The 21,764-nt window shown below is 28.8% G+C and overlaps 1 protein-coding gene across 1 annotated transcript; it reads right to left on the reverse strand.

Moving 5' to 3' along the window:
* Nucleotides 1-5,020: 5,020 nt before the first annotated feature.
* On the reverse strand, nt 5,021-10,238 carry LOC107169207 (uncharacterized). Its single transcript, XM_015518878.2, has 3 exons — nt 10,068-10,238; nt 7,315-7,506; nt 5,021-5,494 (listed from the first exon to the last, which is right to left on the reverse strand). The coding sequence occupies exons 1-3, from the start codon at nt 10,070-10,072 to the stop codon at nt 5,116-5,118; spliced, it is 576 nt and encodes a 191-aa protein (XP_015374364.1). The 5' UTR covers nt 10,073-10,238; the 3' UTR covers nt 5,021-5,115.
* Between the last annotated feature and the right edge of the window lie 11,526 nt (nt 10,239-21,764).

The raw sequence follows: 21,764 nt of genomic DNA on the forward strand, positions 1-21,764 counted from the left end.
TAAAAACGATAGGAATAACCGAATCGATAGTGCACGGATATTTGAAATGCAAATAGCCCAAATTTTCGAGGTTTTTCCAGCACTATCCAGCCCAAAACCAATGTAGCATAAACACTACAACATATTTTTATAATTATCCAAAGCAATAAACTTATTATAATATACACAGTAGTGTTTTATATAAAAATAGTATGGCGTGCTCTCAAAAAAACCAAAAAAAAAAAAAAAAAATACATAACTTTTTTACACTTGTTTATAGTTGAAATCTAAGTAGTACCTATTAAATAGGTACTATTTGATATTAATTAGGGTTAATCGTAATTTGTAAGGAATAAATTGGTTTTTACTAAAACGTCGAGCAATGCTCAATAACAAGTCACGGATAATATTGACCAGTACTTTTAAGTATATTATACAGATATCATTGATTAAATATACAATTGTATATTTAAACAATGCAGATATTGAGATATATGTAAAAATATTAAATATTACACAAAAATTAATCTCACAACAATCGTTGCCGGTGGTATTTCCCGTCATTGTGTATGTACAATCATTTATTTAAGTAATTCGTTTTTAAATATTATTTTGTTTCGATGTATTAAAATTGTAATTGTAATTTGTTGGTTGCAAATTAAACCTCGCACAAAGCTTCAATACTTTTATCATAAAAAAAAAAAATAAATATCAATATTTTGGCATTTTTCAGCGTAGTTTAACCTCGTAAAAAAATTATAGTAACATCACTGCAGTAAAACAGTAATATCGCATACCGTCAACTCTGCTGTGTTTATTTGACGTCGATATATTTTGTGAGAACGACGTGCGAATTTACGTACTAACTATGAATAGTATGAATCATTGCATACAGATTACAGTTACATGTGACTCACATCATAATATTATTCTGTAGGTACGTATCCAGGGGGTGGGGGCCCAGACCCCATGGACCCCCCCCCCCGAACATTTTCCGTTTTTTCGTATAAAATTACGATCTTTAGAATTGAAATCAAAATAAATATTTTGTTATTAAAAAATATTTTTTATTGTTTTGTGGTATAAAAATAAGCCATTATAGAATGGTCGAATTTCGAATTATATCATTTATATCTAAATGTACTGAATTACATATTGTCTGGTTGCTCTATCGCGCCGTGCGTCGGGCCGACCGTCACGACAACCACTTATTATTATTAAATATTATACAATTTTTTATTTTTATTTTATTAATAGATTGATGTATCGTTATCGCTTAGCCGCCTGCCTTGTTCGGAGCGTACGCTGAATTATTATAATATTATAATGTTATTATGCTTCAAAATATTTAATTTTGTTCTTTTATTTTTTTTAAAACATTCTGACAACGAATGTCGATTGTGGCCATCTCCTACAATAATAACTAATAAGATATTATTTTAATCGCGGAAGTCTACACAAGTCAACAACGTCATATAAGGTTAATAATAATTAATTATCTATGAAAAAAAAATAACAATAATAACATTATTATGTGGGCATGTGGCATTTGTACGTCATGTTATCGAAACTTTCGTGTTGGCTTTGCGTCGTTATTTGAAATATATAGGTATATATATTGTATATATCAGCAGACAGCAATGTCCTTCATGGTTTCATGAGATATTAATCTTACATTGTTGTTAATTATTTGATATTTTGATCTTTAAGTTTTAAGTTATTTTTTAAGTGGATATATTATGTTATTGATAGTTTACCGCAGTATCGATCATCTTTATTTATCATTATTAGTTTACTACAGTCTACAAATTATTTAAATTGTTTTTATTTGTGAATTAGGTGTGTTAAGACTAAAACTATAAGGTGGCATTTGATATGCTGAAAACTTTCATAAAAACAGAAATTATAATATAATTATAAACAAAACGTTTTTATTGAAGAGTAATAAGATTTAAATTATAAGTAAAAATAGTATGAACACAACTGTCATAAATTATAATTGCCGTTTGAATCGCTTGATTAAAATTTAAAAATTAAATGAAAAATATTTTGCTGCAACATCACCATTCGCCGCTATCTAGGGACAAACGCTCGAGTGTCGAGTAAAACAAATAAAACGAAGTCGGTAGATGACTCTTCCGTTATTACTTATTAAATAACCAGAATTCAGGGTTATTCAATTATTTAAATTAATAAATCGTAGACATGAATCTAAAAACCTTGTCTGGATAATAAAATACTTTAATTTTAATTTAATTTTTAAATTTAAGTAGATATACCTCACTGATTTACTAGATTTCCACGAGAATCAAACCTTCTTCGAAGATAAATCATTGTAGCGTGACATTCATTTTTACCGAACGTCTTTGTATGTATTTCGATGTGTTACTGGATACAGGTAGTATTCAAAAAAAGTCTTAGAGTAAAATGAAATATTTCCAGCCCTAGCTGTGCAATAATAAATATATATTAGGGCAGGTATCTATAGTTAATATTTATCCTCAACAAGACAATGATTTATTTTTTACGGATAGCTTATACCTAATTTATAAGCAACTTTTCGCGTTAAAGACACTCATATTACTAAATTTTAATTTCCGACAATTTTTCATTTACACAATATTTATGCAAATAATTATTATATAATATGATATATATTTATGTCGCCGAGGGGAAATTTTCATAATAATATATTAATATTATTATTACTTACACTATTATACTGTTACATATTATTCAGATTGGGCTTCAGGTGAAGCCACACTAATCATTTTCGTCCCATTACCCAATGAAATAAAAATAGGTATTATGAAAACTGCGTATTTATTTATTCGTTTATTTTATTTTATTTTTGTACTCACTCGATTTTAATTGAATAACTTATCATTAAAATGTTAGTATAATATGTAAAAATATAACGCTAATGGGCTTAGTTTTCAAAGTAAAAAATTATAATTTCAATATCAATAATAATAATAAAAAAAGAATATTATGTTAAATTATGTGTCGTTTTTATAACCCGTGATAAAGCAACTTATTATACTCTCTTATATCAAATATCACTGTTTCTGAATTATTATTTTTTTTTGAGTGTTCGAGAATGTTTGAGAACACCATCACAATATACCCGAATATTCTCGAACACCTAAAAAAAAGAGTGAGGGCAGAGGGGGGGGATCTCCGGACTAATTTAAGTTTTAGCTAGGGGTCCGTGCAGGCTTCATACTAATTGCACGGAACAACAGACCTAACCTAAATACATAATAAGTATTACATCATGGCGACAATTTGTGTTCAGTAGAATTAATTTATTGTTCTAAGCTATAGTGTTGCAATATAGTCTTGTAAAATTCAGATAGTTCTTGAAATAAATAAAAAACATAAAATAACAATAATATTATGCGAGTAAAAGTTTTTAGTGTGCCTCTTGTAGCATATCTGAAACGCCGTACGATAATGGTTTTATGATCTTACTGAAAATGTTATAATAATAATAATTTCCTTAAAAACGTTTCAAAGTCTACACTAAAATAATGTTTTTAATCAGATAATAATCATGAAGTGTAACGATGTGTGTACCTATACCGACTATACTTATATAGTTATATTCTCAACATGTATAAATAATAATACTTTTCAGTTTTCACTAAATCAAAAATGTACATTGCGAACAATATTGCACGATAAAGAGATTTATCAGGCAAACGAACAATTTTTTTTACCTTTGACGATAATTCCTAACTATAATCCACGAAAAACAATGTTTATTTTTTTGATACTGACCATTATACGTAGGTAAATAGACATTATGCACTAAAACCGAGTTAAATATATTTATGATAACAGAGCATTATTGAAACAGTGGGTCTGGAATTGAGATCAATTTGTTTTATGTTTAAAATATTTGAAAAAAAATATATATTTGTTTTGCAAAAACAAAATGTTATGAGTTCTCGTATTTTAAATAAAATTATCTACATCTATATCTACTTCAAATGATTTAAAAACATTTATTTTAAAAATCAAAAAAACCTAACCTAACCTAACCCTTCGGACAATTTGTGTGTGTTTTTTAAATAATCAACCAATGAGACAAAATACCATAAATAAATATTCTATTTTACTAGACTGTTTTACGTTGTTATTTTCATATGAATCGAAAAATGTACTATTCATTTACTTATATTATATAATAATTATATCAATATACATTACAATGTGAGATGATATTTTATTTGTTTTCCATTTAAATCTAAACCAATCTGAATTTTTTTTCCTTTATTTTTATTTTGTATTATATAAACTGCGTGGTTATATTAATAAGCATTGCATGATTACATTTTTTACATTACACAAAATTAAACTACTAAATTATTATTGTTATGTACTTTTTATTTTTTTTTTCATTAAAATTATTAAATAAGACGACGAAGTTTTGATGGTACGTTGATGGAATTCATTATATTTTTTTGGACGTCTCGGTAGTATCTCATATAAGGTATACCGGTAATTCCTGTTTGATGTGTACTTTATTAAACTGACAGCATTTTAGGAGTATGTGTTTGACTGCAATAATTGTTCTGCAATAGTATATACCTATTATATAGTACATAAATTCCCAAGTTTTTAAGGTCAGACGCCCCGCTTTGGTCAATTCCAGACGTGAGCCCCCCATCATAAAAACAATTTTGATAACTTTTTGTTTTTAGAATTTAACTATTAGCCTAATTTAAAAATGTAAATGTATTGATTTGTTGTTATTTAAAACTGTAATTGTGGGGAAAGCAATGGGTTTTTATCAAGTTTACTCATATATTAATGATAGATAATAATAATATAGTAAAACCTGTGTAGTATTGAAACGGTTGGGATATGTTTTTGCATTTTAGACAGGTTGGGACTCTTAACGCTACGCACTCGCCACGACGGTAAAATTTTTTTATAAAAGTCAGATTTCCACGTTATCCAAGTCCACATTAAACAATTTTTACTGTAATTATAAAAAAAAAATGTCCGTTAAAGGTCTAATAAATAAACAGAATAAATCATTCAGTATTGTAATAATTATAGTAAATTAAATATTATTAGGTAAGAAATTATAATATTATGGATGACTGTAGCAATGGCACACATCATTCATTGGTCAAAGTCGGATGGATTGTATGTGTCGATTCGCGACGTCGGCGGCACGTAGTAGATTACCCGAGTGGTGCTGACAGGCTGCGGCACATCCGGTGATAAGTTGCTACAAGGCGACAAATCGAACGGCACTATCGTCGGGCTGCAACCCTTAATCGAGTACGTGACGATTGTTTCCGGTATCTGGGACGCGTCGCTCAGAACCGCGGTAGTCGTCGGCGATGATTTTTTCTCGAGATTCCGCTTCAGTACGCTGATGAAACGCCACCACCAGCCCAAGGGACGACTTCCACCCTCCGTCGCGGGCTTCCTGTCGAAGTCTCGAGCACCGTAGTCGAACCAGTTGTCCTGCAGGTACGGCGTTCGCGTCGCGAACCTGAACAACGAATAGAAAAGGTGTACCGACCGATCTTATTATAATATTATATAATTGCTTGAAGATGGCTGCAACACCGCGAATTTAATATTTGTTACGATTTTATATGGTCTTATATTATATGTAACCAAAACATGTGAAATCACATAATATTATATTATTATTATATATATAGTGAGTAGTGACGTAGTATGCATATCGTTTTGTAAAATTAATGATTCTATTGTTAACAAATTAAGACATTCGAAAAATTATGATTTTAGCTTACATTAGAAATTGTTACCTATATATTCATCGTATTTGATATTCTGATTTAATTACAGATTTTTTATGAAACATTGCAAGTTTTAATTTTTTATCAGAACAATGTGATATTTTCGATCGACAACAATAATAAATAATTATCAACTGTCAAAAGTTTATAAATGTAATTTTTTTGATAAAGTATAAAATTAATGTAAATTATATACTTTTTATACCTATATTGCAATATATGTAATGTATATAGCTTATTATAGTTTATAACAACAAGAGCAAACAAATGTAGCAATGTTGCATTCAAAAAATCACACGGAATCGTGTTTTAATACCTATTTCTAGTACCTATATATTATAGTTGTTATTTTGTTAAGATCATCAAGATTTCGAAATTTTTAGGAAATTGGTCTCTACCGGTATCGACTATATATACTCAGGGATCGTCTTAACAAACAAACGTTTGATAGAGGTACATTTTTTCTTTTATGTACTTGAATCGTTTTAAAAAAAAAGTTTTTTGGTTATTACATTATATGTCCTATTTAAAAAAAGTTTGAAGCATAATATATATATATATAACTAAAAGTTATTCCTCCCGGCTCCCGGTTACCTTGACACGTATGTGTGTTTTCTTAATACAATTTTTATCTCGTTCGTAAAAGTCGAACGATGTTAGTTTACTCAAACTTGAAAGTTTTCACATCAAAATATATAATAATAATAATATAATGTGTAGACACCGAGTATCAATGTATCATACTAATATATAAGTGCATCAAATAGACATCATATTATGTATAGGTTGCAGTAGATCAGAGTATGTATCATAAATCATAATATTATGTATATTAAATAACTATAAATTATATAATATACGTAACATTAACAATATTGACATTTGGCACAGTGCAACGATATAGGTGTACCTATATACTCTTCTCTGGTGGCCGTAGGTATATAATATAAGTCTAGGATGATATTATTGCAGTGCGAACAATATATTATTATGTCATAGTACACATATCAATAATTATTACACATATATTATATTGTACTATTAGGCACACACTATATATTTTATTATTATGATTTATTGTGCAAATAGTACCTACCTATATCGAACGCAGGCGCGTCCCCGAGGGGAGGGCGATGAGGGTGATCGCTTGAACTATTATTGGTTTTAATATGGGAAAATTACAAGCAAGATTAACTATACTATATGCTACCTACCGGAAGTCTCTTTGAAATTGAATATTTATCATTATTTCTGCTAGAAAAGTGTCATCAGACACAAAAATAAAAACAGTTCATGGTAAAATTAATAAGGTAGAACTTAAGCTTGTGTATAATAATTTTAGCCTCACTCCATACAACTAAGTCAAATACGTCGCTGATCGAATGATGTGGACTATGTCTCGATGAGTTTAGTCTCGATAGTTCTGCGTCTTCTACGTCTGTGGCTCTTTGACGTAATTGACGAACAATAATAATCGTGAGTCATGACTATACGTCATAATATATAGGTAATACGATTTAAACTGTAAACTTTAAGCGTTGCATACTTGTTATCCTCTTCCGGATCTTGGCACACAGGAACACCTTCTTCGATTACGGCGCACGAACTGGTCAAAACTTTTGCGGTTGATACCACGCGGCTGCTGTGTATCGAGGGCGTCGAAGTTTTCGTTCTACAGTCGATTTTTGTCACTAAAAGTAGTATTACGCATATCACTACGACCACAGACATCACGAGTCTGAAAACAAGGGTTTTTTTTTTTAATTTTTGGATCTCGAAAAATTTAAAAACCAAACAACTATTTCAATATAATATACATACTATACACTGTAGTTATAACAGTAATATTAGGTACCCGACTTTGCCCGTGTTCAAATTAATCGATCTTTCTATCGTTTTTCGCATTTTGTAGTTTCAATTGAAATTTGTTACATAATGCAAACAATATCAAAATGATTTATTTTATGGTATTCCATTTATTGATAAAATTATATGGACAAATTTCGTAAGTAAACACAAACTACTGGAGGCATATTCAACGAACTGTTTAAGATCCGACTTAACTCCAATAATTCGTTTAAGAATTAAAAAAGCAAATCATTAAAAAAAATCATTGTTATTATATTGTGTTCATAAGTACGTTTATTTTATTTTTTAAATTATATTTGATAAAATGTTTGTATATTATATTTTTTTCTAATAATAATAGTGATATAATCTGTACCTGACTTGCAATGATAACAACTTAACTAGATAAAGAAAAAAATATCTGATTTTCACGAGCCGAAACAAAATGTACCTATGTTTGACTGTGTGATAAAACTTATATCGGCCAATGTATATGGATTGAAAAACCAAGTTACATATTATATCCTTCTCGAATCTCAAAAATCTATTGATATCATTTTATGCAAAACGGTCCAGTAGTTTTGAGTACATAGAGGACAATTGGACAAACAAGCAAACAAACAAACAAACGTTCGTTTTTACATGTTAAATTATTAATAATATATTACTATGATTCAATAAAATATAAAATGTAGCATTTACGGTTTGGTCGTACTCGGCAGTTAAGTACATCGTGCATGTAGAAAAATAATATTATGACGTTAAAGGGAATAAAGATGATTTCAAGATATTAGTTGTTAATTACAGTTTTATTCGTAATGTATAAAAATTCTTAATTTTAGCGATTTACGCGTCTTAGACAATCATCATGAGTTTTGAATAATATTAGAGCACGACTATAGTAATAGTAACAGGCAACTGGTACAATAGTATTCAATGATATGATATGATTAAAAACTAATATTTTAATCAGTTCACTAATCACATTTTCGAAAGCTATAATATTTATAAAAACACTATGGTATATATGGTACAACGGTTATATGACTGTGTATATGTTATAAATAAGGTAAGTATTAATTATGACATTTTCGTGATCATTATAGTCTATAGAGTATTAAGTATCAAGATACTACGTGTCTATTTAGTATGTTTTATCCGTACAAATATTTTAACCAGCTAAAAACTACTGTGCGATTTTCTAAATTTCTGCAGATTTTAATTTCGACAGTTAATAATTTACAACAGTTAAATAATATAACAAAATAAATAAATATGTTTGACATAAAGAAAGAATTTCTACATATTTATAGCCCATAGCTTAAACAAATAATGAAAATACTATAATAGGTCATAATTTTTTATTACACCAAAAAAAAAATCTGAACTAATTGATTTGTGCTCTAAGCTCTTATAATTAATTTATATTATAATGAAACAAAATTAAGTCCAAATAAATCACCTAGGAATTTATTTTTATTGGTCGACATACAACATAACAGATACCACGTTAACTTCGAATTCTCGCTACGACGCAACACGAACAAACAAATTTGTTATTATCATAAAAAATGAAAAATAGTAAAGAATATAGTATTAAAGTATATTATTCAAAAGATATAAAACTATAACATTATTTGAAGTCAATTTTGTGTGTCATTTATAATACTGTAAACTTTAAAAGTTTTTTACAAACAAAGAATTAAATATAATTTATGTGATTTTATGATAGTTGGAAAACTCTGTGAACCAAATCTAGTTGAATTCACAAGTTTTATAATTCTGTAAATTATACTCAAAACTCAAATCATACCAAAAAATCTAAAAATGTTCTAAAGTTTTCATAGGATTTCTGCATGAAATAATAGAAAATGTTCAGTTCACATTTAGTTTAAAGTTTTAACGATCATCAATTACAAACTACGATTATAATAAAAATATACATATTACATACCAATAATTTCTAATAACTCACAATATTATTATATATAATACCATTAATAGCATAATATGCACATTAGATAAAATACGTGGTTGTAGAGTTGTGGTTGTGGAATTCACTTTTCCGTAATTTTATTGAAAAATAAAATTGAGTTATTTGTAAATATAAACTAATAATTAGATAAGTAAAAAGATAAAAATTACATATTATTTGATAAAAAACGTTCCGACAAAACAGTGAGAAAATTGTACGATATATCTTTTTTTATAATTTATTTATTCATTTATTAATCATATGGAAATGTTAATATAATCATTAGGTAGGTACGCCAATTTATCGTTTTAATTTATGTTTTATACATAATATCTGCTTCATTTATTTTAAATATTCAATGAATTAATGATATTGGCACCTACACCTATAATCATACCAAACTAATTATACCACGAGTGTTGAAGCTAATAATCTTGGAAGTTTTAATCTACTATAAAAAGGTTACATTTACTTACTTCATCGTGATATATGCACTTTAATCCAAACAAATTTTAAATATTTCGACACTTGGAATACTTGGGTACCTATATTATGATTTACTTAGGTACGACACAAAAGTTAAAACTGCTAAAAATAATTTAGGTATATCACTCAACTTTAATAGTTTGAAAGATTGAAACTATTAATCGCAAAAAAACAAATTTTATTTTTAATAATCATAAACTGGATGTTAGATAATAATTGTAAATTAAATTCCATTTATTCGATTAAGAAGAAAATATTTTTGTTTCATTCCTGCAGCCATATATATTTTTGTCACGAACAATATCATGCTATATAATATACATTATTAGTTTATTACTTTTTTTTTTGTCATAAAACTATACAGTAAAATTAACTAAATTGATGAAGTTATTTGATTATATCTATGATTCATATACATATAGTTGGTATTAAAATTCTACAATCATAATAGCATATTTATTCGTACTATAAAAAAAAAAATTAGATTATATTCTTGTAATTTAAAATTTGAATTATTATTAGTATTATTATTATTTCCCCGAACTGTATCTAGACGTAAACTTCAACACGGATTAAAATTGGCTTTTAATGTTAGGATGTTTTATTGCTTTGAATATAGTTGTTATTAATATTGTAATTTTATGAAGTAACAAAAGTTACATAATATAGACACTGGTTCTATCTATGTGCCGCCCTGTCGTATCGTTATCCGCTGTAATTAAATTATAACGTGAACTATACTTATGATGGAAAAATTATATACTTTGAACCAACCATAACGTTAGTTGAATGTATATGACGACGACGGTAAGTTTCAAGCGATATGAAATAATAATACATAATAATATTACATGATACGAGGGACAGGTGAAGGCAAAATGAACGATATATACAGTTCAATTTTAACATAATGCGCGCGCGTGTGTGTGTGAAAAAAGTTACTCATACTTTGAAATAAATATTTAACACCTGCAACAACCATCATATTATATAGGTGTATAATCGTGCATTCCACGGTGGTGTTAATAACAGGAAATATTCGACTGATAAGTATTAGAAAATGAAAAAACTTTTAATGATTTACTGCAGCGCACTGCAGAACAAATCTGAAAGTGGGATTTAAATACCGACCACTGCGTAGTTATAGACCCTGCAGCGAACGACGACAGCAAGTCTACATCACTGCAGTTTAGTGATGACATGAGACGACCGTCGGAGTTCAAAGTTCAATATTTTTTTTTTTTTTTTTTTGATCCAAAGTTAATAAATTATTTGTGAGCGACGACGGCTGCAGCCATCGATGATCCGTTCGATAATGCATTTCACAGGTCGTCCATATTATATAGGTACGTATTATTGTATATTAGCTGGAGTGAAAATAGCGTTTTTCTAGGATTTAATTTTCAATTATTCTAGTCGTACGCGTGTGATAGTGTAAATCGACGATGTCCAGAAAAGTATTTATATAAATTTATATATATATATACATATATATATGAACACGTATTAGGTGTGTAATATATATTATTATTATTATTATTATATACAGCTGTATAGGGCCAACAGTTCGTTGGGTCCGGACGATTCTGGTCACTTGTCCTATAGCCTGCGGAGTGTGGCGTACTCGACAAGAGCCAACAAGCTATATACATACATATTATATATATATATATATATATATTTACGACCGGACGTCCGTTCGGGCTGCGACTGCAGGGACTACAGGCGAAGCGAGTGGAGGAGGAAGGAGCAGGATGGTGTTCAATCTGTCGCTGTATAACAAAACCATCCTGAAATATATACGACTGATGATTATACGTATATATATATATATATAAAGGTACCTACGCAAACGTAGTGTAGGTTTACGTGAAACTCACGCGTGGGATGACAATATCGTCCTGCAGACCTGGTGCAGTGAAGGCGCATGGCGGTGGCGGTGGCGGCGGCAGCGGATTGTCACGAGAACTTTGGGTGAGTATTATAGCTAACAGGCGGGGTCGTACCGTATAGAGGGGTGAAAACCTCGCGGTATGTATATATATATTAAACGCATATTATATTATGTGGATATAGTACAGCACGTGGTGGTGCTGGACGGTATTATACTAATAAACTCCAGACCTCCGCCTCGTCAGCCTTTCCGCGCGACCAGAGTATCCGACGTGTACATAAGAGCTTTTTAATTGATCGGACCGTCCACTGCAGGATCTGACCCTGTCTCGTCCTCGTCACAAACGAATCCACCCCACCGCATTATTTCGTGTATCAGCTAGGTCACTATGTTTAACGCCCGACCCTCGTTTTCGGCCACTCTAATACCCTAACCAAACCGCGGCTATTTCGTATAGTTGTCACTCCCTATCTGCACATAATATATGTATACCTAAATACAGGGTGTCCCCCGAGGATTTACCCATTGCGTTATCTCACGAAATAATGGAAATATTAAAATTCTGGTTTTATAATAAGATTCATTAATTTATTTTAAGGTTTTTGTACAAAATGTAAAAAATATATTTTTTTATTTAATTATTTCCAAAAATATTAAAGATAGCCATTTTGTAGGGTTTATTTTTCTGAAAATATTGACGTTTCAAAATTTTATTTTCATTAATTTCCTGATTTTTAATATTTTTTCTAGTTTTGAAGAAATAAAATATGATTATAGTTTATAACTATTATTGGAACATATGGAAGGTATTCGGCCGGCCGTATGGGAATGCGCGCGGCGCGGCGGGTCACATGTTTGATAACATGACGGTGTTAAATGATTCTCAATTTTTCTCGAAACTAAAAAAGTATTAAAAATCACGAAATTAATGAAAATAAAATTTTGAAACGTCAATATCTTCAGAAAAATAAACTCTACAAAATGGCTATCTTTAATTTTTTTGGAAATAATTAAATAAAGAAATATATTTTTTAACTTTTTTACCAAAACGTTAAAATCAATTAAAATATGAAATAATACATTTGTAGTTCTGATCCCTGTGAGTCTTATTACAAAACCATAATTTCGATATCACCATTATTTCGGGAGATATTGCAATGGGTAAATCCTCGCGGGACACTCTGTACATATATATAACATGATAATATACGACGTATATTATCATACTATCTGTTCGTCATTCCCGAATATATACAATTACGCTTCAAAAGCTACTATACAATATCATGTGTCCTCCGACGAGTGTACAATAAGATATATTATTAAGTATAATATATTATAGTAATTATTATTATATACATGTAAAATACAATATATTATAGATTATTACTATCAAATAATCTAGCGAGTGAGTAAAGTAGACAATTATGGTCAGTATATCAATGTTTAAAACTGTTGCGGCTCATCAATTATTTTCTGCGAAATTTTAAAACGTCGACATTACTCTATATAGTTCAGCGGTTCCCAACCGATGGGCCGTAGATACTGGTCAAGTGTGTATCCCAAGGGTCTGAACATTTTTATTGGAATCAACATTCACGTAATTCTTATATGGTTTTATAGTTTTTACACATCTATATTCCTTATCTATATCACTATATCGTCTATTTGTGGTTTCACATTATTGATGGTCCGCACAACTAAAAAGATTGGGAACCGCTGCCCTATTTCATCTGTAGGTATACTAAAGTATAAGGTAAGTTCACAGAGATTCTTTCAAATTTTCCTATAGAAAACATTTGCGCCCATAATCGCTCACCGTACATTTCGGCACATTAGTTCGATAGTCGATAGGATCGGACCTAGGCCCTTCGATTTGACCCGAAATCCGATCGGATGCACGTCCGTCTATATAAGGACCAAGAGCACAGGTTCCATTTTCGTTGCTGAACCAGAGTCCTGATGCACGATCCTTTCGTCGTCTCGGTTAGACCACTATTATAGCTATAATATCCTTGTATTCCTCGATAATTCCCGTTTCTATTTATAGCCGAAAGCCTCTGGTACCTATTATAGTGTTGCCGATAGGGACATAATATACGCAGAACAGTGCACGCCGTCGAGAAACCCAGTCTTCACAAAACAGTTCAAAACAATACAGAACAACCGTGGGCAACTGCTGCATGGCGGAACAAGTCTTAACATTTTTTTATCCTCATATTACTAACATAAAAACATAAAGATCTGATAAACATTTTTTTCACTGGACCTCATTTATTATTTATTATTTTAATCTTCCCGACTCCAATAGAAATTAATTGCCGACCCCAGATATAGAAGTTCCATACATGCAGCAGTGAATGCAAAAAGCAAAAATAAAAAAGGCGGGTAAGTCGTGGATGTCGCTCTGCTGTACAGTAGGTTACAAGTGGGTTACTGTAATGGATGGAATTAAATTTGAATCCAATGATATTATATCATTGTATACGAAAAACGATTCTGAGCGAAGACGGTTTATCTGTCTAGGATATATTATAGATTATAAAAGAAAAGAAAAATTTTAAATTTAAATTTTTATGAATTTCTAGTTTGAAATAATTTGCGAATTTTTGTGATTTTTACATATGTTGTCAAAATTCAAACTTTGAATGCTTGTAAAAAAAAATTGTGACTTTATATTTCTTTTATTTTTCAACTTCTATTGTAACAATATGTTAGAAGCCTTGTATTAAATTTTCAAATCTTAGATATAAAAGGAAAACTTTTTAGGAATTTCGAGCATAAAATAATTTACGAATTTTCGTGATTTTTATATAATATGTTGTCAAAATTCAAACTTTGAATGCTTATAAAAAAAATTGTGACTATGTATTTATTTTATTTTTCAATTTCTATTGTAAAAATATGTTAAGAGCTTTGTATTAAATTTTCAAATCTTAGAATTAAAAAGAAAAACTTTTATGAATTTCTATCTAAGATAATTTGAACATTACCGTAATTTTTACGTATTTAGTCAAAATTTGAACTTTTTTTTTTTCATTTATTTAATAATTAAATGTTTCAGCATATTAATCATGCTTTTACAAGTTTAGATTACGGTTTACAAATAGAATATGGAATGGGGAGTGTAGATAATTTTAATGAGGTATGTAGATAAGAGATTTAATATTGGAAGTAATGGGTGCTATGGGAATATTGTTGTGAGTTTGCTTAAAATTACAGTTATTAGAGAAATTAATGGATTTAATAATATTTTTAGTTCATTCAAGATGTTTGACGTTGAATTTGAGTTTGAAGTATTGGATGTTGGTTGGGCAGCTGTAACACTGGCATATGATGGACCGGACTGGGGTGCATGCGCTGCATGACGACGTGAGGTGCCTTGTTGTTTTGGAATTACTACCTTTTTTGGTTTGTTTGTAGAATTAAATTTGAACTTTAAATGCTTATAAAAAAAAATCGTGCCTATGTATTTTTAATATTTTTAACTGCTATTTTTTCAATGTGTTAGAAGCCTTGTATTAAATTTTCAAGCTTTTCTACCGAACAAATAAATTTTTATCGATATTTATAGAAAAAAAAACTAAAAAGGTTGAAAAATTAAAATGTCAGTAAACAGCTCAAAACAAATCTAAATATTTTGAAAATTTTATCAAATATATAAAATGCCTGTATAAACATTCAGTCAAAATGTAAAGTATCTGCGGTCGTTAGTTTTAAAGTTACACAAAAATAAGGAAATCGCTAAAAGTGAAAATCCAATGTTGTAAAAATTTAAATTTCAAATGCTCATAGAAATTTAATTTGAATTTCCGGTGGACTTTTTATTTGTGATAAAGATTGAAAAACTTGTAAGGAATCTTGTATTAAATTTTTAAATCTTAGATTTAAAAAGAAAATTTTTTATGAATTTCTAGCTTAAAATAATTTGTGAATTTTCGTGATTTTTACGTATTTTGTCAAAATTCAAACTTTGAATGCTTATAAAAAAAAATTGTGACTATGAATTTCTTTTATTTTTCAACTGCTATTGCAACAATATGTTAAGAGCCTTGTATTAAATTTTCAAGCTTTTCTGCTTGACAAATAAATTTTTATCGATATTAATTTAAAAAAAACTAACAATGATCGAACATTTCAAATGCCTATGAATAGTTCAACTTTAGTCAAAATTTTTTGAAAATTGCATAGTGGATAGAATATACTTATATAAACATCCGGTGAAAATTTCATGTATCTATGGTCATTCGTTTTAAAGTTACATCAAAACCCAAAATCGATTTTGTCGAAAAATGAGTGTGCGTAAAATTTCCCGTTTTTCCCTTAATTTTTAGTTTGTTAGAATTTTTTACTTTTGACCCCCCAAAGTACCAACTAGATTCACTTTCTGATCGAACGAGGTACTGAAGTCAAAAATCAAAGCATTTTTACTGCTCCAAAACGTAATGACAGACACACAAAAAAAAAAAAAAAACACATCATGGTAAAATCAATACATTCATCGCTCCGCTCAGAATCTAAAATAAGTTGACCCGGCCTGGTCGAGGACTGCTGGCCCTTGGCAATAATATTATTGAATGTTATAATTGACGTGCAGTGAACCGACTCCGAAAAATCCGTAACACAGACAAATGCACCGAGTTGAATAATAAAAATCACAAATGCTGGTCGTGTTCATTCTGGATTGTGACCGCAAACCGAAGACAATTTTTAGGAGAAAACTATAGCTCGATTATGTAGTTATGTGCACAGTAACATATATTATATTCACATTCACGGTTCACTAACCATATCCCCCTGCGGAAACGTGTGCGCGTGTGTGGAGTTTTTACGTCGAAACTCGTGTCCACGACAAATGAGGTCAAAAAGGGTTGACTCTCAACTGGCCGGTAAAACTTTTTGAATCCGCATTATTGTAAACTCCGTGACCTGTTCAATCCCATGCATGTACAGTTTCACCGAATTATCTTCGAGTATACTCCATACACTAATATGATAATGTTGATGACGTATAAACTTTTAAATGTATTATATTTGATGACAACATAAATAATTATTGATATAATAATATTATTAGTTTTTGGTTTATATTAATTCTATATGTATTATAATATAATTACATATTTCATATAAATATATTTTTCGTTAAACACAAAAAAAAACCGTGTTAAGTAAAAAGAAATCACATAGAAGTTATTTCACATAAACGATTTTTAGTTGGTTACACTGCAGTGTGATGTTGGAGGAATTTTCTATGATGGAGATATCACATAATAGATTTTATCCATGAATTTACTTTTTTTTTTCTGAAATCTGGGACATCGAAACTCAAAATCATAAATTTGGCACATATGAGGTTTTCCCGTCAATGACTAAATATTATTATGCAATTAACAATATAATTTCAAGTAATACCATATTATTCATCGATATCACTTTAAAAAAAAGGATAATAAAATCAAATAATATTGTCGAAGTACAATATTGTTATAGGTATACGCATCTGTAAATAAGACAATATTGTTGGAACGAATATTATTTCAAAAACAATAATAAGTTCTACTATTTCTAATAATACCTATATTATATATGGTAGCAACGTTTGCATCGTTTTTAAACTTTAAATAAATAATATGTTTTGTAATAAAAAGTTTTTCTTGTACCAACCTTTACTCATTATACGGTTTGATTATTTTTTATTTATCAGTGTGCTTGAAATATAAATAAATTATAAATGTAGAGTTAGATGTGTTTGTATTAATTTTACTATGTTAACATAAAAAAATCATAAAAATATTCCATTTCAATTGATTTAAAATATTATAACATGTCGACCCATTAAATAATATTTATATTAAAAATATATAAATCAATTATTATAATAATATCATCACAGAAAAAAATTTAATAAAATATTCATGCCTATATTAAAATAAATGTGTATTTTCTAATGTAACTTATTAATTGTCTTGTATAAATCTCCTACCTAAGGGTACATATTATTATATTTTCTAGAAAATTTTTAAAATCAGTATGTAACTTCATTGCTTGTGACTACAAACATATATTTTTTTTTCAATGAGTAATAATTTGGTACTTTTAGAACCGTATTGAATAAAATAAATGAGAATCCTATTCGATCGGACAATCGATGGACAATCGACCCAACACTTTTTTTTTTTATAAAATGTCGATTTTTATTCGGATTTTTTGCCACGCGAATATCCGAGAAGAATATTGCAATAATAATCAATTGTTTGGGCTTTTCAAATAAACTGTAAAATCCGAAACCATTACCGTTATCTACTATTGAAATACCTAGTTAAATATTTCTCCCCGGACGGGTTTTAGATAGAACCAAGCGCCGCCATAATCCTTAACATTTTCACCGATTCGTAATTTCGTTTCGAAGGGTATTCCCTTGAGCAAGTTTTCATCCGAATCACGCAACGCGTCTACCACAACCGAGGTATATACCATTGTTGAGCCCAACGGATATTATTTACCTTTATCTATCCTGCCTGGAGGGCAATTCTGCGGAATGTAACGATATTTATGGGGTTTTCAGGCAAGAGTTAATATAATGCCCTCCACCAAGTGTTTCGACACAAATGACCTATGAGTTTGGATATTTTTTTCTGGATAGCATAATCTCACCTCCATTGTGTTGGCGCCGGCGTGCCACCCACCACTATCACTATATTATAGACTGTATATAAATATATAATAATATATTTCATTCGTTTTTATAGCTTGTAAAACTGCTGACAGAATGACAAACTCTGACGGAATGACAGTCAATTAAATAGGTTAACCAAGTTAATACTCCGTAATAATTACACACGGTACGTTACATTAGATGTAACAGCCAATTCGTTGGTCATTAATGATTACACATTATACATATATAGGTATTAGGTATACGTTTAAAGAAGGGCGCCGGCAGAAACCAACGTCATAAATCTGGGTTAATGGCAGCAATGAAAGTAAAGAGATAATCATCAAATTTTGAAGTTAATGAAAATAGAGGAAATCGATTACAATATTAATTATAGGTACCCTATATGACTATATATTAATATTATTACGTCTTATTGCAAGTTACATTGTTGTAAATTGTCCTACAATTTTTCTATACTTTCCAGGACTTTCATAAACCCATCACTAACCATGTACATCTGTCACAACTGCAGTGATAAATTAAAATGGTTAACTACAGTAGGTTATCTAAAACATAACAATAATAATTGTCAGCTTTCTCTTCTATCCATAACTATACCATTTGGCGCACATCTCTATAATTTATATTCGTTTTTAAAATAAATCGTTTAGTGAAATTAGACGAAATAAAATCCTAGCTGTTCATAAAAAATGATATATTATAATTCTTATACTGAATTCGCTTAAAATTAAATATCGATCAATATTTTTTAGTACGAACCAAATCTGATGGTGGTGACACTTGATTTAATTCACATGCTGATGCACTGCAGTGTATTCGTTAATAAAATTCGTGAGTACGATTTCAATGTAAAAAATAAAATAAAAATCAATAATTTTGAATTCACAGTACATCGAATTGATCATATTGCTGTAAATGTATTTCATTAGGTATCTACAATAAACAATAATAATAATTCAAAAAATCAATTAATATTTTAAAATAAAATACCTAGGTATACAGGGTGATTCTTTTATCGAATAACACTCGTTATTAAAAAAAGTATTGACTTTTTTCGAAATATTTTTTTACATAGTTTTAAGTTGTTTAAAAACCAACGCTTTTATTAAAAATTATATTTTTAAATATTTTTTATCCTTATCATTTTTAAGTTTTTCACTTTTTGAATGAAAACATAGTTTTTTAATTTCATATTCCAAAGCAGAATATTTTTCTAAGTATTTTGATTCATAAAAATCGAATTTAGAACGAGTAGTTTATGAGTTATAAGTATTTTAAGTTTAGACAAGTGGAGTAGCGGACAAACATTTTGCGGGGTAACCCCGTACCACTCCACTCCGCCAATCTAAACTTTAAATACCTATAACTCATAAATTACTAGCGCTAAATTTGAAATTTTAAATTTTAACGCTTTATTAATTTATGAAATTTCAAGTAGAGGTTACCATTTGAAAATCAAGTTGATAGTGGTTTACCTAATAAATATAAGGGTGAAAAATATAAAAAATATATACAATTCAAGAAGAGTGTAAATCTAAAATTTTGAAAAAATTCAATACTTTTTGAAAAAATAAGTGTTGTTTGATAAATCAATCACCCTGTGGTGATTTCTACTGAACACAATAACATTATAAAAATATAAATACTAGTATTTACAATCAATACTATTACTTACCTACATATTTTAATATTTAACATTGTAAAAATACCTGGCGTGTTGACACAATTAAATTAATAAATAAAAAATAATAATATTTAATAACCTATATTATGTAAATTATGTATATAATTTTTATTATAGAAATCAGATTGTCGTTTGACAGAATTTCATTAATTACGCTTATTAGATAATATAACATTATATTCTTGGTATATATAATATAATAATATATAATATATATATATATATATATATATTATATATAATAGGTATCATATATTATTGCTAAATTATTTACATCGTTTAAAAATATTAAATAAACTAAAACCGAAAACCAAGGAAGTCACTATATAGTAGATGTTGAGTGTAACTCATCATTGAGAATGTCAGAGTTAAAGTTATGGGCTGAATTTGAATTCAATGATAAATCATTCTATTGATGAAAAATTATTCAATTTCGGAAGGATTTTTTATTGCATGTTTATTGTTTATATATTGTTTTTTGAGTAATTAATTGTTTTATTGCGGTAATATGGCAGGCTGAATTTGTGCCAAAAAGAAATCGCATATATAGTATAGTATTTTATTATTATACTATTTATTTCATATAATATATCAATAGCTGTTATTAACTTACAAGTCAACACCACGCGTTACTCTGCTCAGAATCCAAAATATATACGATGAAGATATACTCGTAATAATGCATCTAAAAAGTTAAAGGGTATAATATATATATTAAAAATAGAATGAAGGACAAAAAATCAAAAAACCATTACAAATAAAAGATATTTTCTGAAAATTTAAATAAAACATTAGACTAATAACAGTAATAAAAATTCTACTACCAATTTACATAATACATACATATCAAAAAACCTCTTTTGACAGATATAACTAATGGAGTGTAATCAGATTACACGACGTGAAAATTGAATATTTAAATAATAAAATAACCATGATTAATATAGACAGAAGGCAATTTGTTTACATTTATGTAAATTAAGTTCAAGTGTTATAATATTATTATAATATATTTTAAATTAAATTATTTTTTGGGAATATATAGCTTACTGCGTAGTTTACACGTACACTATATTTGTATACGTTGCAGCCGTTAAATTTATGATATGACGTGACTTACTTTATTTAGTAATTAAATAAAAAATTGTGAAATACAATTAAATTAAACATGTTTCATAGAAGGCAAGTAATGTGATAGAACAAACAATATTATTAGGCAAAAATATTTTTATTTTTTTCAATTGACTATAATATAGTATAATGTACATTATTTCTGTATTATTATAATTGTTTTATTGGCGTATTATTGTTGTAATAATTGTGAAATTTAAAAGTGAACAGATACCACAGCTGCAGCGCCTGTGAAATATAGAAATAGTTCCAGTTCCAGTGACGCAACCAGCTAAGGCTAAAATTTTGTAGAGGGT

The sequence above is a fragment of the Diuraphis noxia genome, unplaced genomic scaffold (assembly GCF_037042655.1).
Source record: "Diuraphis noxia isolate RWA-SAM2 unplaced genomic scaffold, SU_Dnox_SAM2 contig0003, whole genome shotgun sequence".
Taxonomy (NCBI): Eukaryota; Metazoa; Arthropoda; class Insecta; order Hemiptera; family Aphididae; genus Diuraphis; species Diuraphis noxia.